Source organism: Nematostella vectensis, chromosome 1 (genome assembly GCF_932526225.1).
Source record: "Nematostella vectensis chromosome 1, jaNemVect1.1, whole genome shotgun sequence".
In the NCBI taxonomy this organism is placed as follows: Eukaryota; Metazoa; Cnidaria; class Anthozoa; order Actiniaria; family Edwardsiidae; genus Nematostella; species Nematostella vectensis.
Window position 1 is genome coordinate 8,086,759 of NC_064034.1, and position 22,569 is coordinate 8,109,327.

Genomic DNA, 22,569 nt, shown 5'->3' on the forward strand with positions numbered 1-22,569 from the left:
CTCAGTGACAAAGTGGGGAGGTGGGGAGGGGGTAATTTTTTGTTACATGTGGCTTTCTGGCAGCCCAAGAAGGGTTTAAACCCCCTAAACCCTCCCCCCCAGATCCGCTACTGTGCAGTGGAAATTCCCAAAATGCAACAGGAACTTGCAGTAGAATTGTCCAAGGTGCAAAAAAAACGAGCATTTCCCATAATGCAATACACAATAGCATTAACCCGAAGTGCACAAACATAGCAACGACGCTGATGATTACCTAAATATTTGTATCACTTGTTCTAGGTATCTCTTCAACAACCATATATCAACAATACAAAAAGATGCTCTGGCAAATTCTCCATTGTCAATGCTGTAAGTGGGACATTGATGTCGAAGGTTGTTTGACCTCGTTGTTGCAACCCCTAACGATCCTTATAGCAACATATGTATAGAAAGTGGTAAATTATGCTTAAAAGTCGTCCTGTCCATGCAAGGGTTTATGCAGATGTGAACTTCGTGTATATATGTTGATACCCATACCGTGGCGGGAACATTCACACGTGAGTGTAGCTCAAGTGAGGCCTCATTTAAACAGCGCAAATATTGGCCAGCATTTAAGGCCCTGTTATGCTTTGCGCAAGACAAGGAAAACGCTGGCAACTACTTTACACCAATCCCTGACATAGCGCAAAAACAGCTGACAATGTTGGGAAACTCAATGAATACCTATACAAGACCTATACAAGTATTGGTTTTTGACTTACTCGACATTCTTTTAAAAAGGCTCGTGCAAGCAGCGCAAGCTATGCTGCTAGAAACTCACAGTATTCCTGACATCAACAATGCACTGCTTATACGACACCACTCACAGTATTTCTGGCAACAACAATGCACTACTTATACGGCAACACTCACAGTATTCCTGGCATCAACAATGCACTGCTTAACGACATTGCAGCTAAGTGATCACGTTCTTTGTCGTTTCGTTAACCGAGCAAGAGGCAAGTGCCAATGCTGGTTGGAGAGAACTCTGATTGCATGCGAATTACAGTGATTTATTAAGAAAGCTAATGGGAGAAAGGATCAGGGCAATACGCAGACAATTAGCGCAGGCAGCCACCGTGACAATGTGTAGGCAACCATCATGACAATACCCAGGCAACCATCATGGCAATACCCAGGCAACCATCGTGAAAATACCCAGGCAACCATCGTGGCAATACCCAGGCAACCATCGTGGCAATACCCAGGCAACCAGCATGATAAACATTTTTGGCGTTAAAGAATTTTAAATAGTAATTCTAAAATCTACACGTCAATGTACGCTCATAATCATTCTTTTCTTATTACCCTCAAGTGATTTGCGAAGGAACAACATCGGCGAGTTTGTAGACGTAAGGTTTAAACCTCGGCGCCTTATATCTCTGTGAGTATCTGAACAAAGATTTACATTATTATAACTATTCTTTCCGGATTCAAAACTAAAATACCCATCACAATTTATCACACTACTGTTATACAAATGTGTTTTATGCGTGGTAACAGTCTAGAAAGATTCAAATCGTTAACTGATGAATTAGCGGGGGACCATGTGTTTGTACGAATTTTGTTTTGGTTTTTGTATTGGTTGGGAAGAATTACGGAAAAGATAATCTGTGAAGATCTATCCTCTTCTTTTTTTCCCTGTAAACAAGGATTGCTGTTTACAGAATAATTTTTCTGACATTTCGAAAATTAGTCCTTCGTCGAGTCTAAAGGGAATTGAGGGAATTGGACATTTGAAAAAAAAAATACAAGGCACAAATTCCAGGGGATTTCGTATAGATTGAAACTGGTTTTGCTGATGTTTCTCTTTTCCTTTTGTTTTTTCAAGTTACCTTGGAAGAAACAGGATAAGCAATTTTTCCCGGACTCTTTTTGATAATCAAGAGATGATTCAACATTTGTAAGTGATTTAAATCATCATTAAGAGTTTAAATTAGTAATGCTTTAAACCATCATTAGTAATGCTTTAAACCATCATTAAGGGTTTATAAGTAATGCTTGTTAGAACATTTAGATAAATAGTTTTATAAGTAATGTTTGTGAGTACATTAAAACTATTCCCCACACTAAAAAAATCAATTCCGACTCCTTAAGACACAAAAAAAATTTCATCATGAGCACCATGATTTGATTCTACTAAGGGAAATCTAGGGCTGCGATGATAAAGGGCTCCCATGGTCAATTCAGCTAGCTGTTTTCTAAATTTATTTCTCGATTTTATTTACAGAGACCTCAGTGATGTCCGATTAAATAGCATTGAGACTGCAACGTTAAGATCCGCTGGACAACTGGCAGTATTGTACGTATTAGCAGGAGGGCTAGGCTTGAACAACTTATGTGTGAGTTTGGTGAGGTACAGGCGGGGGAGCTGACTAAAATGGCGGTGACAGCAATGGTGACCGATATTGGCATTCTTTGCAGGGTTAGGGCTAAGATTAAGAGAGTTAACAAATGGTCTTGCATTGATTTGTATGCGAGCACGAACTCAATTTTTTTAGCACAAGCACTCATTTTTTGTCACCTGTAAGAAGTGAGCATTTTGAGAACAGTAATATAAAAATAATTAAAAATAATAGTATCAGTATATACTAATATTTTTCATTTTTGTTTAACAGTGCCGCCTCAAGATCAAAGATCCAGTATATTGTTCCCTATGCCTTCTTATCTTGCAAATCGATAGTTTACTTGTATGTTCATTGTTTTTTTCCCATCATGTATGTTTTTAGTTTTACTTATCGTATCAGACGGGGTGGTAATAAAACCTCTTGAGGGGACAAAATGGGATGTGTGAAACTGAACCCCCAAAAACGTACACTTTTTTATTTAACTCTACTTTGGAATAGACTTGGTGATAATACTTGCCACTGGCTCTACTACTGAGTTTAACTTCAACAGAAACACAAAAGTGGTGTGTGTGTGTGTGTGTGTGTGCAAAGGAGTGGGGAGATCATAAGGCTAATTTCGCACTGATCTTCTTCTCAGAATCCTGGACGGAAATTACTTAACGAGAGTGTCCAGCACTTCATTTAGCGGATTGTTTCAACTGTCTTACTTGTAAGTAAACAAGTCAGATATTTTATCGAGAACCCATGCACGTGGGAAATTGAAACAGCTATACTACATTGGCGAGTGTCGATTGAGAATTTAATTTAAAAATAGTATAAAGGCTATATATTTAGGATACGCAACGACATTTAAAATTACGTGATCCATATACAAGTAGGAAGATTTTAAGATAATTGGCTGCTTAATAATGTTTCCTGTGATGAAATATTCATTTCTGATGACGAATAACAGATGACGCAACTCAATGTGACCATCTTTTTGCAAGCTTCTTCACACCTACATGGCATGTAACATGTTTTACTTCCCCTTTTCTATAATAATATATAATTAGATCTGTTCTTTACGTCATGGCTGGTATCACATTTATGGTAGCCTGTGGAGCACATGTAGAGTTTTAGTGAAATATGCTTTTAAGGGGCAGCGTCATGGTACTGCGCATGTCTGGAGTCAGTGTTTATTGTAGGCTTTCAATTGCCTACAAACAGTTTAACTTTAAGCTGTCAACGCCTCATTAAAATATTATGCAATATTTTATTGAAAACTATATTAATTGCCAGTTTGTGGCAATTTTCCTTTGAATTCAAGTATGACTGAAATTCATTGTGTCTGGGTCGGGGATAGCTTAGCAAAGCTCTTACCATGACGCAGCCCCTTTAAATATCTAGGGCCTCCTTGTTTTCGACTCCATGAATCAGTATGACTTTGATTTCTTTGAATCTAATTTCCTCCAAGGAACCTGATGGACAATCCTATTGAGGTCATCGAGCCGGGTGCTTTTATGACTAATCCATTTCTTTTTGCACTGTAAGTACGATATTTTAACAGTTTGTTTGCTTACTTGCATGTCCAGTAGAAAAAACAAATCATTCATTGCCCAAGTCGTCCTTTTTTGGAGATCCGCCCCTGTCGTATTTGTTTGATGCTCATATTTTGTTGCATCCAGGTACTTGATTGGTACAAATATCCAAACACTCCCCGTCGGGACAGCATTTCTTTCAAGTCAATATTTGGAAATCGCATTGTAAGTTGTGCTTAATTACTGTTGTTTTTAATATTCTTTGAACTCCCGTCGACGATATCTAACAGTGTTTTCAATTAGCCAACACCGAATAATCACGACACCTCTCCACAAGACCAATCAAATAGAATAAAATGTTATAATTCCGATAGAATTAATGGGCAAGTCAGAGACAAGCATTTACGTCTCGAATGAATGAAATGCAACTCAATGCATGTACTTAAGAGGTTCACGATAAATCCCATTATCCCGATAGAAAAGTCAAGCTAATTGGGGAAGTTATTTAAATAATATCGATTTATAGTTTGATAGTTGAAGTGTATGATTTATGTTACTTTGTTAACTTCGAAATTGTTGTTTATTTTGTTGTTTTTCAATGATGAATGAAATCAATAACAAACGTGGGGCTGGCAAGGAGTCTTTAACAATGCATTCTATTCCCTCCCACCCCTCCACACCGTGAACGACTAATTGGCTAATTGGGATATTTGGATAAAATTTGACTTGTTTTTAATGATTCAGATCTCCAGGTAAAGAGCTACCACCTGTAATTGGAACAAAAGAATTACGGAAAATTCTGCGGGTTTTTGGTTACTCGTGCCCGAGTGAGGAAAAGGACTTTGAGATGTGTTATCCATGCCTTCAGGGCGAGTATAAGGTTATTGGTATTGACTATGAGCCGTGTACTTCTTGTCCTCCAGGTAAGCGGAAACAAGAAAAGTATAAAGGGGGGGTGCATGCTGGGACTCGTTGCCTAGAGAGTGTGATTTAAGGGAACGATTGTCCGAAAGGCATGATTGACGATTCTGGAAGAAATTTTTTTTACAGACTATGTTTAGATTGTGCGAGCTTGTCAGCTAGACAACTGTATCTCATACATCACACTCTCTTTTCGCTTAATGATTAGGCGCGCGCGTGATAAGCAGGAAACTTCGGGCATTTGGGGGTTTCAAAGTTTTTTAGCAACAGGCATCGGAGATATAAACAATTACAAACACAATTTAAAAGTAAAACAGGATCAACTTTAAAAAACAGACGGCATCAAAAAACATATTCTCTCCATTTCCCATAACTACTGTTTCATTATTGAATGTCACATACACTCTTTTCTTATAAGAACTTTTTTATAATAGCGTCCAAGCCTAAAATTTCAACAAATTCTAAGAACATGCTAAGAATGTATCGAGGCTCAGATAGCAGCAAAGTTTTTGTGTGTAATGCGTAAAAATGCAAAATCAAATTGCCTTCATATTAACAATATTATTGCTCAGGCGGTTTCTACCAGGATAGCATTGCTTTTGTTGGCGAACTGTCGCACGGAGTAGGCTGCAAGCAATGCCCAGCGGGCAGCTATGTGAGCCCTGCAAAGGCGCCTGGGCGCCTAGAGAGTGAATGTTCTTCGTGTCCCGATGGTAAGCCTTTTTTATCTTGAATCTGACTCATCTTGTATCAGGAACTCGTCACCAGGAATTATACATGTACACAGTGAAGCCTTCAAATGACCAGGGCCGTAGTTGGTGAGGGAGGGGGGGGTAGTTAATACCGATCTGTCTCAACAAGTACCAGCGCAATATAAATACGAATAACATTTTTGTTGTGGGCGGTTAAGCCTATTTGCAGGTGTATACCTGGTGATTTTTCGCTATGTTTATATGGTGTTTACCCGCAATGCGCTGAGCCGTGGCCGCCATCTTTTTTTGTTGGGGCCGGGCGCAAGCCGGAGGGAAGGGTGGGGGGGGTAAAAACGCCACTTTGCTTCATTACAGCGCTACCAATGACATATTATACTCGCAGGCACCGATCTAACGAAGCATGCTGGGTTCCGCGCATGTCCGTGCCTCCCAGGCTACTTCCGGCTACAGCGCTTTGGGGAATGTACGCTCTGTCCCATCGGATACGAGTGCTCCAACGAGACAGTCAACCTCCGCAAGGACTTCTACTGGTTATGGTCCCGAGAAGATTCTAAAATAGAGTACCAGACATTTTCTAATAAACTTCAGGAAGAGAGCCTCGGTTATGATAAGGATTGGGACTCGCTCAATGCGTCACTTCCGGCTGCATATCGCTGTCCCTTTGAGGAATCGTGTGAGGTATGAGAAGACGCTAGAAATTTTTTTTTTGTGCCAAATTTGCACATGATTCGATATAAAAGTGAACGTACACTAGAAAGATGTCGCTTGGTATCAGGGACTCAGGTTTTCAGTTGGCAAAATTGCAGAAATGATGGCAAGAGATCGGTTTATTTCGAACTTATCAGCTATAAAATTTCTTCAGTGTTAATTTTTAAGGGGTTTTGGGGGGGAAAGTGAGGTTGGGGTTAATGTCTTTTTTTATCGCTTTGTTGCATTACAAGAGTGAGTAGGCTTCATTTGCGTTTTTGTTAGGGAGGATTCAACGCGAGTTGCAAGTCAGGTTATGAGGGCGTGCTATGCGGTGCATGCAGTCGGGGCTTTTACCGGATGTTCTCTGGCTGTAAAAAATGTCCATCGACACCGCTGGTCATTATACAGTTCGTGGCCGTCTTCCTTGTTCTCGTCCTCATCGCCTTAGTTATTATATTTAACAAGAATAAATCCCAAGATGGAAAACGCTCTCTGACAGATAACCTTTTTGGCAGCCTTAAGATCGTCATCGGTTCCTATCAAATCTTGAGTGGGACTTTGAACGCGTATTCGTACGTACACTGGCCTAAAGAGTTGTCGACGTTCATGACGTACGCTGAAGTTTTGCAGTTGAACATCTTAACCATCGCGCCCATCGAGTGTATAAGCGACAAGCTGAAGGCGGATCCGTACTCGGGTCTCTTGGGGTACGTCCTGATGGACTGCGCCGTCATCTTCACAGCCTTCTCCTACTACAACATCAGGAAGATGGTACTTACAAGAAGAAACTGCGCACACGACGCAAAGGGCAAGCTCTTTCACTGCAAAGTCAACTGCTATCGAGCTGTATTCCTTTTCCTGTTCATAACTTACTCTGAGACATGCTCCAAAGTCTTTCAGGCACTTCCAGCCGGATGCAAAGACGTCTGCAACGAGAAAGGTGTCTGTAAATCCTTCTTCCGGTCGGATTACGCAGTGGAGTGCTTTGATGAGAAGTATAACAAGTTTGTTTACTTCACCTATGTCTCCGTTATTATCCCAGCTTTCTTTCCTCTCATCTCAGCGTTTCTTTTATGGGTGTACTGCAGCGGAGAAAGCACAGGCTCGTTGTCCAGTTTCAAGCAAGCGATGAGGACTGTTAAGGCAACCTCGAACATTAACAGCATTGACCAAGAAATCGATAAATTAACTCATTCAAGGCAAGACCAAGAAAGTAAAAACGTTCAAGCTCACGCAATCCAACTCGAAGCTGAAAACGAAGCTGAAACAGTAAAAGATCCTGAAAGCATCGTGAATGAGGAAGTGAACTCGCCAATCCTTTCTGAAGAGGTACAACCATATGCCATTGCTCTTGGGCTCCGCTTCATGTACGAAAACTACACCAAAGACTGCTGGTACTGGGAGATCATCGAGCTATTGCGGAAGATGACCTTGACATCTCTACTGGCCTACTACGGTCAAGACAACCGCTTCTTCCTCGGCACCTCCGCCGTACTGTCCGGTCTATATGCCGTGTTCTTTGCCAATCAGAAACCCATTCCGTACATGTTTGAGTACTGGCTGCACCTCGGATCGCTCGTGGCGTTGATGACCACCCAGCTGATGGGTATGGTCTTGCGACTTCCTGGCGAGGACGCGTCCGTGGACCAGGAAGCGGACCAGCTCGGAATCACTATTCTACTGCTGTTCGCTAATGTATTTGTCATTGTGATGATTGTAGGTAAGTTATTAGTCCTAAACACAGCTTTTCAGGACATTGGGATCATTATTCTGAGTATGAGGTGTAACTCCACATAAGATCCTTTACCAGTCCTCGCGCTTTCTAACGGTCCATCTATGAACGTAGTTAACCCGGCAATCAGAATGTCAGGACTTATGAGGTCTACAAATAACCCGCTGTAGTTCAGATGCTTTGGATCATATCTAGATCGTGTCAAGTAGCCTAAGTTGATGATGATGTACAACAAGAGATGTTTGGACGCTTGTGCTTATATACTAGTGACATAATCTTTTCTTCAATGTGCTTGCTTTGGCAGCTCGCTACATCTACAGTATCTGGCTTACCTTAAAGGCGGTCAGAGCCAACCCGCAGTGCTCTCTGGGATGCATTATGAACGTCCTTCAAATCGTGACGCAAGACAAGGAAGAACAATCCCGCGAGGCATCAAAGGAAACCAAAACTGAACTAGCGTTAAAGTAAAACATCCGCGACAAATAAATAGAAAATAGTTTACTGGAATCAGGGGCGTATCCAGGGGGGTGGCCTAGGGGGTCCGGGCCCCCCTTTTAGCAGCCAAAAATACAGTTAATGTATGAGACATTATCTAAAATACAGGAGAAAATGCCTTGAAAAGGCTTTTTGGGCCCCTTCCTGTTAAAAATCCTGGCTACGACACTGATTAGTATTCTAAGGAATTAGAGAGACTGGCGCAAATAATAATTGTATCGAAACACTTTGAGGATAGCTCTTTTAAATAGACGCGGGTGTCATCATGCTGCTGGTCTTTTTTTTATCAAGCCTGTTAAAGGCAAAGTCCAGAATTATCAGTGTTGTTTGCCGTGTCGAATTTCACAATAACCTGACGTCGCCGTCGTGGATTTTTCTGTTGCGTAAGGTCTATAATGTGAATAGTTCACCCACGTCTGAAGCTCGGCACCAATATATACCAATATTCCTGTTATCACTATCTGTTGAGCTATAGATAGCGAGTAGCGAAAAAACCGGCGTTTTTCACAAAAACAACATGAATTATTATTAAAATCGTCGTATGGTAGTATGTGAGTGGATTTATACTAAAACAATTAGACTACTAGTTCTCATTTTCTATGAGTCAAATAGTCAAATACGTTGACTATCTATTGACTCATAGAAAACTCAAACTCGTAGTCTAATTGTTAAGTAGTGGTGAGGCCTTGTGAGGTAGAATTTTTTACCTCGAGAAATAACAAACAGAAACCTTCGAACTTTCTGCTGTCTGTCTAATGCAGCAATCGGGTTTTTTTTTTCGGAAATCAGGGAATGCTAGATTCTCAGCGGTTTCTTTGGCAAGGATGACACACATGGTTATACCGAAAAAAGATATTTGCAAAATCATCTTTGGTTGTTCTTTCGAGATTAGAATGCTAAAAAAATGATGAAAAGATATTCACCTTGGGAAATCTCAGAAATCTAAGCAATTTGCCATGGAAGATGAATTCAAAACCCAGATTGTTTTTAATAAAGGCGGTTTCTTTTTTTTTGGATAAAGATAATATCAAATTGTAACAAATTGGGTATAACGGGGCAAACAGCACCTGTCTTGACGTGATACAAAGTAAACAAATCACACCAGGGAGCTTGGTGGGGTACCTGCAAGGGGTTCTTATTTGATGCCAGTGCATTCTTCACACTGCACTTATTCCACACAGTTCCATCAGATGCTCTACCATTGACCCCAACATCTGCCCACAGTATCTCATATCTTGGTCCTACGGCTGCCATTAGAATCACAATGTTGTTGCCCTTGTAGTCATAATAATGAGAACCACTATTCTCTGGCTGTTTCATAGCTATTCGCTTTCCATCAACGGCACCGATCCCATTGGGGAAGTTCCACCGACTTTCAAAGGTGTTGGCAATATCCATTCAATTTTCTCTTGAGTTTGGAATTTTCATGAGATCGGACTGCATTACCTCGTAAATAATTATGGCCGATATTGCTGTCCGGCTGATTCGGATCTGGAATTGGAGGGACTTGAAGCTTTCCCCAGTGGCCAGATACCTCAGGGTTACCGCCATTCTTTCTCTCGGTTTGATGCTTGACCTCATACTTAGTGTCATTTCTTCTAATTTTATGGTCCACTGCATCTACCAGAAAATGAAATCGCCGCTTATCCATACGAAAATAATCAAAATAAGCTGCCTCATCTTCTAGTTCTAGCTCGGCGACCAGCTAAACAAGATAAAGAATAAAGTCATTTGATTTCAGTTCACATGCCTACCTCGTATGCAATGTTTTTTTTGGAAAACCGATAAATATGCTTTTGAATGTCATCGTTATTTTAGCGAGTACAATGTACACAATGGTGTAAAATACCTGATGATAGCAGTCTCGCTCTTCTCTTCTCGCCATCCAAGGGCGGATCCACGTTTTCTTTGCTCTTTTTGGTTTTTCTTCTTCTTTTAGCGCCAGATTCAAGCATATTATTGCGAAAGCTTCCCTTCGCCGACGATCGCGTGAGGACGCCCTGTTGGATTTGTTACGACGCAAGTTGCAAAAAAAAATTGACGTGTGACATGATGCGTGCGACTTGGAACTTCTTGGAACGACTTGGATCTGTACACCATAATATAAAGTCATACCCTACCCCCCCAAACCGTTATGTGCCACTAAATATCGATAAATCATACGATAATCCATTTAAAGCCGTCAATGGCTCTGGCATCGCTAAATTTATTTATAACTTTATGTTTTCGTGAATTAGGTGTAATTGAAGCCACACTTATGAGTACTATCTGTTTCATTTTCTTCCTTGGTTCTTTATCTTCCGACTGGCAAAGCGTTACCGTAACGTTATAAACGTTGTGTAGTAATAAACTATGCTACAGTACGTTATGAAAAATACGGGCGGACACTCGATACAGCACGTTTTTTTATTTTTATGGTGATAGTCGTGACAGGTAGAACTTGCTGCTGAGATTTCGCAACATTCGCCGGATTTTTATGGAAATCTAGGAGTGTAGCAAAAACAGCACCTCGAATATCCAAACAAAGCATACATATAGAGAATATTTATGCTTGATGATTTTATTAGGTACATTTACAGACTGTCGAGCGCTGTCTTTACTACCCTTGAGAGGCTCACGCCCTCTTGTACGATAAGAAAATAGGGACAAGACGATTTTACACATTTCCCTGTGCCGTTAAGCTTTAGCCTACCTGCAAGCGGTACTCGGTGTTATTATCGTGGAAAACCCGCTCCGTTCGATGATAGGGCGCCATCTTGTATTTTGAGCCGCACGGTTCGTAGGGCAAACTCGTCCCCTAATGTGGCTTATACCACATAAGTCCTATTGTTCTTTAAGAAAAAGGTACAGTCTTTCGAACTGCATAGCGAAGCTCAGTCATCTTCCAGCAGTAAATAATAGGGTTTATACCAGAATTCATTAAGACTATTGAGATTGAAATTTTTGCAAATGTCGCAAAACCATGATTGTCTCCTGTTATATCATAGTACGCAAATGCTGCAAAGCAAGGAATGTAACACAAGACGAATGCTAAATATATGTACAAAGAGTTCCGCACGGACGTTCGGTACTTTAAGCTTAAGGTGACATTTGAGATGGAAGAGTCTTCACAAGATGTGTTGACTGGTGCAACCACTTGGATTTGGTTCCGATGTTTCCGTATAACGCTGTAGATCTTAAAGTAGCTAATGATGATGATAACTGCACATATTCCCACAACAACGCAGAGTGCAATGCTAAATTTTCTTATTCCAAATAGAATCACCGATAATCCAAATTCTACTGCAAGTAACCACATCCCGCTACAAACAAATGTGATTTTCTTGACCGTGATAATAGCTGTGTATCTCAGATGAAGGTGCAAAGCCAAAAACCTATCAACTGCTACCGCAGTAATGCTTAGAAGAGAAACAGCGCCAAAATATGTTGTACAAATACTATTAGCAGTGGCAATGTCGCAGTACATCTTCGGCCACTCGCTAGCCCTGAGTTCTATGGCTGCCCAGGCAACCAAAAGTGGCTGAGCAAGGATTCCAACGGAAAAATCCGACAGGGCAAGGGTACCCAAGAGAACCATGGAGGGTGTGTGAAGCGCTGGTGTTCGCCATATTGAGACAAGGACTAAAGCATTCAGAACGATGGCGGGAATGATTGTGATCCCGTTTAACACAGCGACGACAACAAACTCTCCTTGTGTTATCTGGCCTTCTTGGACCGTCTTGGTGAAATGGTAACACGAATAGTTATAAGATGACATTTTAAAATTAAGCTTCTGACTCTTATCTCGTATTTTTCTCTGGCAAATGGTTGGGACTGATATCTTCCAAACTCAAAAAAGGGTCCAAGGAACAATAGAACACCTGTTTTTTCAAATCTACTTTCGTATTGACTTTTATCTGTCTTTTATTCAACATATGATTTGTTTTTGGAAGTCAGGGTAGGCTTGATTCCCCGCCGTCTCAATTACTATTTACACAATGAAAAATTGCTACTAAGAAAATTGTGATTGTTTACTTAGTTTTTCTTCTATTGGTTTAAAAAAAGCCGAAATATGTTGTACAAATACTATTAGCAGTGGCAATGTCGCAGTACATCTTCGGCCACTCGCTAGCCCTGAGTTCTATAGCTGCCCAGGCAACCAAAAGTGGCTGAGCAAGGATTCCAACGGAAAAATCCGACAGGGCAAGGGTACCCAAGAGAACCATGGAGGGTGTGTGAAGCGCTGGTGTTCGCCATATTGAGACAATGACTAAAGCATTCAGGACGATAGCGGGAAAGATTATCCCGTTTAACACAGCGTAGATGACAAACTCCTCTTGTGTTATCTGGCCTTCTTGCGCCAATTTGGTTTAATGGTAACACGGGTAGTCGTAACTTGAGTTTTTTTTCAAGCTTGTATATCCTTTATTGCTTTCTTCCCTGGAAAGAGTTGACCACCTGTCTCCTTTACATTCTCTTTCCACACCGGGTGCAAACTGTCATATGGGTTAAGTGATTGAAGTGATAATTTTTCCCTTTGCGTAAAAGTAACAAAGTTATCGAATCTTACAGGGGAACATACATCACTACTAGGCGAACAGACTAGGAAATACATAGATAAAAAATTAAACAATTACAGGAAATTGAACGCACTGCTAGTCAAATATCACAGGGGAGCATACATGAATACTATTCAAACATTTAAGAGAATTGACGGAAATTAAACGCAATAGGAACCTAGAGGAAGATATAAATTATCATATAGATTGCAAAAACAAAGGTGGGAAATGAGAATTATGAGATTGAGAAAAAAATAATGAAAGTTGCACAGAATATCTTACAGTCCACAGGCGTAGCAGGCCTTGAAATATTGAAGGGGGAGGGGGCACGATACAGAACATTTAAGAAAATATTGGGGGGGGGGATGGGGCAGCAACGCCCCTATCGGTCATTTCCTTACAATTTTTAAAAATATTTTGGCATGTCCCTTTACAAATCAAAGATAAAATTAAAGAACTTTAAACGAAGCTCAGAATTCTTGGGAGGGAGTGTATACTAAATAACTCGGGTCATATCATTGGAAAGCAAAGATTCCTTCGCGAATTATGGCGTCAATTATAAACACGTGAAGCTGCTTTGCCCCGGCAGCGATTTCCTTGGGGATGGGATGGGGCGTGGGCTGGAGGGGAGTTTAAAGTGAGTTACCTATTTTAAATAAGATAGCATTGGGAATTCAAGTGTCGTAAACAAAAAATATTCACACAAACATCTGCTGGGGGATTAATTTATTTCATCACAGAAGTCGTCCTGAAGTAGATCGCTTTTCAACCTGTGTGCAAAAGATCAAATCAAAATATAAGAAACTAGGGAATTTTCTATAAAAAGGTTTTTAAATTCCCTTTTTTGTATATAATCTATTCTTGTATTTGAGAAGTCTGTTTAGGTACAACATATCGTATACAAGTAGCTCCCCCCCCCCCCTCAGGCCTTTTTATCATCCACAATCATTAGAACACAAAAAGGTGCTACGGATATATCGACTGTTATCCCGCCATTTAAACTTTACAAAGATATATCAAGGAGATATCCAGTCACTTCGTCCACAAACCGTGTCGCCCACAACCAACTCGTCCACAAAAAATTGAGTCAACTCGTCCACAAAAATAGAGTCAGCTCGTCCACACATAGTATTCAAATAACTGTGCATATGAAGTTTTAAAAAGTCTCTTTTTTTCACAGTTAGACGTTTTTATATGAAACACTTATGCTACGAGGCTACATTTTTGTGAAAAGTATGTGTGGACGAATTGACTCTATTTTTGTGGACGAGTTGACTCAATTTGCGGACGAGTTGGTGATGATTCTATTAAGAGGCCGCTTGGCACAGTCCCGAGCATGGCCACTAAATAGAGGTACTATTTAACATTTAGCCGTAGCTAGGGGTGGGGCACCGTCTCGATATGGAATAAACTCCCTACCAAGAATTCTGTTCATTTTTTAAAAGTTCTTTAATTTGATCTTTGATTTGTGAGGCCACATGCCAAAATATGTTAAAACATTTTGAGGAAATTACCAGTAGGGGCGTGGCTGTGCCCCCCAATATTTTCTAATGTTTCTGTATTGTGCCCCCCCCCCCCCCAAATCTTACGTGGCTACGGCTCTTTTTAAAGAATCTCACCATTGCGACAGAAGTTGCAGGTTTTCTTGCAGCTCAGTTTGACAGTGATGAAGTTACAGTGTGCTTTATAGATATCGCACGTTGCACCTCCCCAGTCATTCTTACACGCTGCAAACCACAAAGCATTTGTTCAATAGGGATTCTGATCAGGCAAATCATCTGTTTCTAACTCCTGTCTCGGTTAAAATATAAATAAATAATCCTGTATCATTTTCTTAACAAGACCATCTTACACAAGCCGAGGGAGGTTTTTATCGTCACTTTTATCCTAGTGCTCCTTCATGTACTGTGAGGCTAGCAAAATAAAAGTGAAAATTAAAGTATTTAACCGGCGGAATGTTTCGCTAATAATTAACTTATTGTTTCGACTTTTGCTCAATACGCGCATGCCAACAGATCTGATGTATTTACAAAAGCACACAACTGTTATATTTATAACACACTCGGGTGCTTCAACAAAATACGCATAACAAATAGGACAAACATTTTTGTTACTAGACCTTCTGACCGGGTTCCCTGTGGTAGTGACCCCTCTAATTATCTACAAACACAGGGAACCCGTGAAGGATGCCAGTGCATAGGCTGATGACGAACCTATTACCTGGTGGAGGCGGCGCAGTCGATGGGCTCGGTGGGTTTGGTGGCAGCGTCCCTGATAATACGCAAAAGTAATAAGATTATTTTTAGGAATCAGAGGCTCATAAGAGTAAGGCCAATTGTCTCTTGCGTTTTAAAAAATCAGGCTATTTTTTGATGTTGAAGGATACGGATGGCCAATCAGCTGGCAGCAAAGTGCACAGGTCTTGGAAATGTCAATAAAGCGTCGGCATTTTCTTTCCCGCGTGTTTTAGAAAAGTCCTCGTTTTAGCTTATCAACAACCCTTTTACTTCATCACCATGCAAAGATAACCTCATAAAAAAATATCGGATTTTATAACAGTTTCTTCCGATAGTTCCTTGATACGGTGGACTATGATGGATTCCATCAAAATTGATTGATCTTTCAAAATTATTTATTCAATGCAAAACCCAACGAACGACTCTAAAATCCAACTCGTTCTGGTAAGAGTTCAAATCGTAGATCTTGAATCTTGAAAAAGCCGCTTTAATACGGCCAGAGAACACAACACTAGACTACACACGTCTTTCCACTACGTCTTTGCCCTATGTTTATCGTAAATATCAAACAAAGAGCTTGGGCTACCTGTGCAAAAACTTGCAAAGACGCCGGCATTTTTTCGCGCGCAAAAATCAAAATTAAATCATTTATATTATAGATACGTTTTTTCTTTCACCAGAAAAAGGTCGGGGATATTTTTTAGAAGGTGTGGAGGGTATTAAATTTAGTATGTTAATATTGTTTCTTCGATAATTTTCACTATTAATGACACATAAGATAGAAAGTTGGTAGAGCTCTGCACTACTTTACGGTTTGAGTGCGTCGCCATCTGCCCATGGGCACGGCCTTTTATACCGCAGGTGCAGCCCGCACAACATGTATATTTTATACCGCAGGTGCAGCCCCTGGGCGCCCCCGCACATCATGGGTATTTTATACCGCAGGTGCAGCCCCTGCGCGCCCCGCACAACATGGGTATTTAATACCGCAGGTGCAGCCCCTGCGCGCCCCGCACAACATGGGTATTTAATACCGCAGGTGCAGCCCCTGCGCGCCCACGCACAACATGGGTATTTTATACCGCAGGTCCATCTTTATAAAGCCTGATGTGTGAAAACGCCGAGACACCAATACAATGCCAGAATGTAAGGGGGTTAATTGACCCACTTACTCATCCCTGATACAATAGCATTGGTATGTTGATAGTGTTAGGGTTTAAGGAAATTGAAGAAAAATGTATTGTTATGTTGGCGATTTATTGTTATTGCTGTTGGTACTATTGTTGTTATGCAATTGCAATTGCCGTTGTGTTGCTATTATGTTGCTATCGCGTTGCTGTTCCGTTGCTATTGCTATTGCTGCTGATACGTTGCTGCTAATCGTTATTGCTGCTGTGTTGCTATCGTACTGCTACTGTGTTGATGATATGACACTTCTATGCTATGCGATGTTGCTGTTATGTTTTCGCTACCTTACCTGCAGTTGACATCTTGCTGTTAATCCAGTTCACATACGAGCTCATTCGTGCGAACACCGTATAGAAATTCTCCGCGAGACACCGAGGGTTTCCCCAGCTGACCGCTCCTCGCAGCACCCACCTCCCGCTTTCCTCGCACACAAATGGTCCTCCGCTGTCCCCTTGACATCCACTGACGTGCACCCCTGTGGTAGCATGGCCCGCGCAAAGCATGGATTCCTCGTGGACTGGCACTAATCGGCTATTAGCCGCACTGCAGTCCTTGTGGGTAGCGATGGGCATTTCTGCTTGTTGAAGGATTCTGGCGGATTTACCTCCGCCCACCGTTCGACCCCACCCTAATGACAATGCCGGGAATTAAGGAGGAACTAAGGTCTTTGGCGAAGATAGCTAAAGTGTTCCCTGCTTGAGTTCCTAAGGGCTGTCCACACTAACACGGTTCGTTAGAATTCGAATACTTTTTGATACGTTTAGGCCTTCCGTCCACACTAATACCGGGATCGGATCCAGCGAATACGAATACTTTTGAAAACGCTGTCGAAAGTAAATCAAGATAAATCTGGACGGCTAGATCCAAGCGAAAACGCTGCGAATCAAGTGATGAATCAAGTGGACGCGCGAATCAAGTGATGCGTTTTCGGTGAAACGAATCCGGATACTTTTGAATCCGGAAAAAAACAACAGGGGTTACATAGACTTTAACATTGCGTCCTCGTTTATCCGGGGCTTAAAGCCCTAGTTAGTTCTTTGTTATTGTTATCATTCACATTAACAAAACAAATGGGTGTTATTGCTTTTGCAATAGCTTCCCCAAAACAGTCAATTAGATAGATGCATTAACATCCTTGGTATTTTTCTAGGATTACAAAGCTTTCCGCCATTTTGGCAGATTCTAAAACGGCTTTGCCTGATAAATGGCTTCCTACCACGTACCTGTAATGAAGCACTTTGTTCCTGGTGTGATCCTGTCGCCATGCGAGGGAAGACAGACAGTACCCACCCTTTCACTCAGCGTCACTGGTTTGACGAGTCTGATTAGAGCAATGTCATTGCGCAGATGTCGCATGCTGAAGGATTCGTGCTTAATGACTTCGTGTATAGCGATAGGCGTCTGACCGTCTCCCCCATTGAGGCGGTCATGCTGACCTGGAAACACAGCGATCGCATCACGCAGTCTAATACTAAGTGGACACATTTGAAAACCGCCGCTGCTTCCAAACGGAGGTGAAAGTTTAAAGGAGTTGGAAAAAGTGTCACAGGGCTGCCATCAAATAGACTATGAGAGTTTGATAAAAAATGGTCGTGAGGTTGGGAAAGTCGGTCGGAACCCTCATCAGCTTTCATATCCGGGGGGGGGGGGGGCACTCCGATAAAATCAGACGGGGGTGATCGTCGCCAAAATCGATTTTAACCCTAAGGGTTAAAATAGCACTTTGGGTGTGGTCAACAAAAACTCTTACCCCTAAGAGTTAGCAAACTGGGTGCGGTCGAAATAATTTTTAACCCTAAGAGATAGCAGAATCGAAAAAAAACACCCCCTTAGCCCCTTTGGAATAACAGTTGGTTGAATTTTATACCCTAAGAGATAACAGAATCGGAAATAAACGTTAAATACCCCCTTAGGAATAGCAGTTGATCTAATTTTATGCCCTAAGAGATCAGCAGAAACGGAAAATAAGGTATAGCAGTTGGTTAAAATTTTATACCCTAAAAGATTAGGACGATCATAGCCGTCTAACAAGTTCAAAGTAAATGAGATTCGATGAGAATTGGATCTATGACGACTATCATCTTCGTGTTTTAGCGAAACTGCATGGTAATTATTGGAAAAATACTGTTGATAACTCGGTAACAATTCCGAAAATTATCCCCTTTGGGTCGATTGAATATTTGGTATTCCCTGGCAAACACTTGCATAACAATATAGATGCTGCCTAGTCACGCACTATCAAAGTTATTAATTGATAAAGATTTGGTGTATATCTTCTATACTTGAAAACCTTGAATACATTCTCGGATCAAGGGTTTTTCAATTAGCAAGAATGTATTTCCTTCAAACCACTTCTTCCAACTTAAAACATGGCGTACACACGTAGATTGTTTCCGTGCCAATTGATATCCCGCCAAAAGTGGTCTTCCAAGGGGATGATCGAGCGCGCGCCTCAAATGTAACGACTTTATTTTGTTCAGCGTCCTTACCGACGACAACCCGGAACATGGTGACGTCAGGGTTATTGGGGAAGCAGTGGGCAGCCGTGACGATGTACTCAGGCGAGATGAGTGAGCCACCGCATGTGTGAAACCACCTGTTCCTGTCCTTTGTGGTTTCTAAGGAGATTTGCCAGGGCCACGAGTGAGGGACTGCATCAGTACCGGCGACCACACGCGCGCTCACGGGCCTCTGCCCGCATTGCGCTGTTCATACGAAAAGACATAATCAGTATCAGTGATCATACACGCGCGCTCACGGGCCTCTGCCCGCATTGCGCTGTTCATACGAAAAGACATAATCAGTATCAGTGATCATACACGCGCGCTTACGGGCCTCTGCCCGCATTGCGCTGTTCATACGAAAAGACATAATCAGTACCAGTGATCATACACGCGCGCTCACGGGCCTCTGCCCGCATTGCGCTGTTCATAAGAAATCTAACATCATCAGTATCAGTGATCATACACGCGCGCTCACGGGCCTCTGCCCGCATTGCGCTGTTCATACGAAAAGACATAATCAGTACCAGAGATTATACACGCGCGCTCACGGGCCTCTGCCCGCATTGCGCTGTTCATACGAAAAGACATAATCAGTACCAGTGATCATACACGCGCGCTCACGGCCCTCTCTCCCCATTGCGCTGTTAATACCAAATAGCATCATCAGTACCAGTGAACATACACGCGCGTACATACATACATTACACAAAAAAATCTTGGGAACGGTTTTGACTAAAGCTTCTTGCACCATCGCTAATGCGCAACTAAAAAAATTGAATGGGTAAAAAAAAAGAGAAAGGTATAATTACCGAGGTATTGCGAGGTATTGCGAATACTTTTAAATAAGGTAAATAGGCTTATACAAAAAACGCCATTATTGGATTGAATTTGCCTTTGTTGAACTCTAGTTAGATAAAAGATAGATGGGATGCATCATAATTTTCGAGTGAAATTTAAGGGGCAAATATAAGTTATTCAACCTTGCATTCAAACTACGCGGTCCTCGTCCTATTACGACTTATTACCTGTAATCAGAGACGGAACGAGAGCGCACAGGAGAAAAGCGAGTGCTGTCTTCATGGCAAAGTCCTCGGAGTGATTTGAGTCTCTTCTCAGGTGGGATGGATATTTTACCTGGTTGCAGCAAACAGCTGAAAGCTGGTGCAAACATTTGTTGGACACAAAGCCTTGTGCTTACAGTGCATCGACGCTTCTGACAGATACAGGGACACCTGTGTTTGTCGTGAGCCGAGGAAGACTGGATTAAGCCGCTTAACTCGTGGTGCGAAGCAATACCAAAATAGACTAAAATACGTGTTCGCTTGTATACGTCCTTTATTATTTTTTGGTTAAAGCATACACACTCCACCTATTTTCTTCGACGTCGGGCTTCGCCCCTGCACAGTGTGTATGGCTCAAAGTTACACCTGTAGTATGCTTTTGTGTACACAAACACACCTGTGTTTATCGTCAGGCGCGAGGGAACTGGGTCCGAATGGTCCACCAAGACTGAAGGCCCTTGCAGACTCGTTTCCGAGCTTTTTTTAAAACTTAGAATTGAAATTAAAATAAAATTGCCTGTGCTAACAAGCGACAAATGAATTTTATTTCTCTGATGTTTGCGTGATCGTGTTAAGGCTTAGTGCCCTGTACGCAAGGAGCATATCGGTGCTTAAAAACAGTGAACTAAAAATCCTGATATTTTTGCTACATCATGTTAACTTGTTGTTATAAGCTCGCATTCTCAGCGACATTTTTTTCGAAATTTTCATATGCAATCTTTTAAGAAGCCATATACTCCTGTTACGAGCATGATCTTTTTCGTGTATACGCACCAGGAGGCAACTTTGAAGAGAAGGGCCCCATGCATCACCTCCCCCCCCCCCCCCTACACCACACACCACTCGCGCGAATGCTAGCCGTTGAAAAAAGGATTTCATTCATTTGTTGCTCGTGTCTGCCCTGAAGAGCTCCAGTACCAGTTTTTGAAGAACCAAAAACAATTGTGAATATTGGGTTGCTGTTGTTGTAGAGTTGTCAATTGTTTTTTTCGGAATGTTCGAATGGATATAAAATTATCCGATCCGTTACATCAAATTCTGAAGTACTCTCAAGAATAAAGTCTTGCACAAACTTTTTTTTTGCCGTACCGCAAACCGTTTTACGTTCGGCAGGCCAATACCTGCCTTCTTCAGGTTATAAAAAGGCGGGTATTAGCCTGCCGAAATATCGTTTAAAACAACTCTGCGTTGTTGTCGACTTTTTCTTATAAAGGTTTTATTTCATAATTAACTGTCGATGCACAGACCGCGGAGGCTGTCCGCTTGCCCGGTGGTTTTCTTCATACGTTTTTGCAACAGCATAGCCATTTACTGCGGGCCACTCATACGGACACGTACAGAAAGCGACCCCTTCCCCAACGCGTCCGCCGTCCATGAACCGCTCAAGTAAACTCTTACGTGCTGTATTTTTGTCTGTACCTCAGTACCACAGGAAGCCCGTTACCATGCATAAATGAAAACGACGACCATTTTCCAACATTATTGCCAAACTATACATTTTGAAGAAAACAATTAATACGGAAATTCTTCCCATTTATCTGTACTGTATATGTTATTCCCAACACGTCAAGTCCTGTTTGGTGGGAGTAGTGTTTTGTTTTCAATCTATAAATAAAACAGCGCCACATTTGCATTATCTTATTTACTGGTCTGTCGCACATTCAGCCTTTGGCTGAAATGCACTCCAATACGATGATTTATCAGGAAGAACAATTCCAGCATTTACAACCTGTAGAAGAAAATCTTTCATAGAACTAATGTTTCAAACCACTCGAATTAAATTCAGTCGGAAATACCAGACTACTATCTGACATACTAATCCGTGAGTTTACTTTTCACACCATTGCACACAAGACTCGAATAACACAGGATATTAACACTTTTATCTAATATCCAAAGTGTTTTCGATGTTGCTGCTCATAAAGTACAAAAGTTTTAACAAAGATGTATTTCTGTCTTTTTTTCATCTGGATCATAATCAGGCAAGCTGCACTATTTAACACCTAAAAATTGCAGCGAAACAAAAATACTACCTCTGCCTTACAAATTTTTGCAAACCACCTCTTATTTTGCACAAGAAAAAATTTCCTCTTTTGAAAAGTAAAAAATAACTGGCCTATGAGATAAGACGCGGTTGACAGCCCACCATACGAGAAGCAATTATCGACTGTCACATTTTTGTCATATTGTCCATATTTGTTTTGATATCACGGAATCAAAAGCTTCTTCTTTGCCCGGCTTATTACCCCTCCCAGGTTTCATTACAATTCACAAGGCCATAAGAGTAGGGAAGTAGTCTTACTGAATGCGCAATCCAAGCCATAATATGTTTCTGTCCCACTGCCAGGGGTAAAAGCTTTGGGACACGACTCAGCCGTTTGTTGGCACAGGCGTCTGCTATTTACGCCACTTGATTTGCTAATGTCAAATACCTTTTTCTAACGCAGGCGCAGATTCAAAGGTAAAAGAAAACAGACAATGGTCGATGTACAAGGGTGTTTTTAGCTTTGATGTTTGTTATTGCTAGTTGTCTGGTAGCTACACAACCGGTGAATCGCTAGAATTTTTCTCATTCTTGACAAATTCGAATCCTAGTCTGGAAATGAT

The 22,569-nt window shown here is 41.4% G+C and overlaps 4 protein-coding genes across 6 annotated transcripts in view; 1 reads left to right on the plus strand and 3 right to left on the minus strand.

Moving 5' to 3' along the window:
* The window catches only part of LOC5520597, a 33,464-nt gene extending 24,482 nt beyond the window's left edge, over positions 1–8,982 (plus strand). The window contains exons 15-27 of the mRNA XM_032365696.2: positions 280–348; positions 1,334–1,402; positions 1,850–1,921; positions 2,249–2,320; positions 2,637–2,708; positions 3,004–3,075; positions 3,820–3,891; positions 4,031–4,108; positions 4,628–4,806; positions 5,377–5,517; positions 5,900–6,195; positions 6,490–7,927; positions 8,244–8,982. Coding sequence (XP_032221587.2) covers positions 280–348; positions 1,334–1,402; positions 1,850–1,921; positions 2,249–2,320; positions 2,637–2,708; positions 3,004–3,075; positions 3,820–3,891; positions 4,031–4,108; positions 4,628–4,806; positions 5,377–5,517; positions 5,900–6,195; positions 6,490–7,927; positions 8,244–8,407 — 2,794 coding nt within the window. The 3' untranslated portion in view covers positions 8,408–8,982. The remainder of the gene's footprint in view (positions 1–279; positions 349–1,333; positions 1,403–1,849; positions 1,922–2,248; positions 2,321–2,636; positions 2,709–3,003; positions 3,076–3,819; positions 3,892–4,030; positions 4,109–4,627; positions 4,807–5,376; positions 5,518–5,899; positions 6,196–6,489; positions 7,928–8,243) is intronic.
* A 573-nt stretch (positions 8,983–9,555) lies between these two features.
* Positions 9,556–10,547, minus strand: LOC116620173. Of its 2 annotated transcripts, none has more exons than XM_048724277.1 (2): positions 10,284–10,547; positions 9,556–10,139 (listed from the first exon to the last, which is right to left on the minus strand). In XM_048724277.1, the coding sequence occupies exons 1-2, from the start codon at positions 10,545–10,547 to the stop codon at positions 9,810–9,812; spliced, it is 594 nt and encodes a 197-aa protein (XP_048580234.1). In that variant the 3' UTR covers positions 9,556–9,809. The 2 variants fall into 2 exon arrangements, with proteins under 2 accessions (XP_048580234.1, XP_032241725.2); XM_032385834.2 differs by having other exon boundaries at positions 9,556–10,054; positions 10,284–10,420.
* Positions 10,548–10,976: 429 nt separating this feature from the next.
* Positions 10,977–13,335, minus strand: LOC5520598 (trace amine-associated receptor 7f). The gene has a single exon (XM_032365659.2). The coding sequence runs from the start codon at positions 12,189–12,191 to the stop codon at positions 11,268–11,270; it is 924 nt and encodes a 307-aa protein (XP_032221550.2). The 5' UTR covers positions 12,192–13,335; the 3' UTR covers positions 10,977–11,267.
* A 350-nt stretch (positions 13,336–13,685) lies between these two features.
* Positions 13,686–20,031, minus strand: LOC5520496 (chymotrypsinogen B). 2 transcript variants are annotated; one of them, XM_048724287.1, is made up of 8 exons: positions 19,927–20,031; positions 19,231–19,248; positions 18,887–19,084; positions 17,621–17,833; positions 16,687–17,025; positions 15,193–15,243; positions 14,592–14,699; positions 13,686–13,742 (listed from the first exon to the last, which is right to left on the minus strand). In XM_048724287.1, the coding sequence occupies exons 1-8, from the start codon at positions 19,979–19,981 to the stop codon at positions 13,738–13,740; spliced, it is 987 nt and encodes a 328-aa protein (XP_048580244.1). In that variant the 5' UTR covers positions 19,982–20,031; the 3' UTR covers positions 13,686–13,737. The 2 variants fall into 2 exon arrangements, with proteins under 2 accessions (XP_048580244.1, XP_001640431.3); XM_001640381.3 differs by lacking the exon at positions 19,231–19,248 and having other exon boundaries at positions 18,887–19,102; positions 19,927–20,029.
* Between the last annotated feature and the right edge of the window lie 2,538 nt (positions 20,032–22,569).

What these genes read in the sequence shown, in the direction of transcription:
- LOC116620173 (XM_048724277.1), bottom strand. Translation starts at nt 10,547, where the DNA reads ATGACTTTATATTATGGTGTACAGATCCAAGTCGTTCCAAGAAGTTCC. An exon ending in AGCGAGACTGCTATCATCAG is followed by an intron (nt 10,140 to 10,283) that starts GTATTTTACACC and finishes TATCTTGTTTAG; the next exon opens with CTGGTCGCCGAGCTAGAACT.
- LOC5520598 (XM_032365659.2), bottom strand. Translation starts at nt 12,191, where the DNA reads ATGTCATCTTATAACTATTCGTGTTACCATTTCACCAAGACGGTCCAA.
- LOC5520496 (XM_048724287.1), bottom strand. Translation starts at nt 19,981, where the DNA reads ATGAAGACAGCACTCGCTTTTCTCCTGTGCGCTCTCGTTCCGTCTCTG. An exon ending in CATGTTCCGGGTTGTCGTCG is followed by an intron (nt 17,834 to 18,886) that starts GTAAGGACGCTG and finishes CTGTGTTTCCAG; the next exon opens with GTCAGCATGACCGCCTCAAT. An exon ending in GACTGCGCCGCCTCCACCAG is followed by an intron (nt 14,700 to 15,192) that starts GTAATAGGTTCG and finishes TGTGGTTTGCAG; the next exon opens with CGTGTAAGAATGACTGGGGA.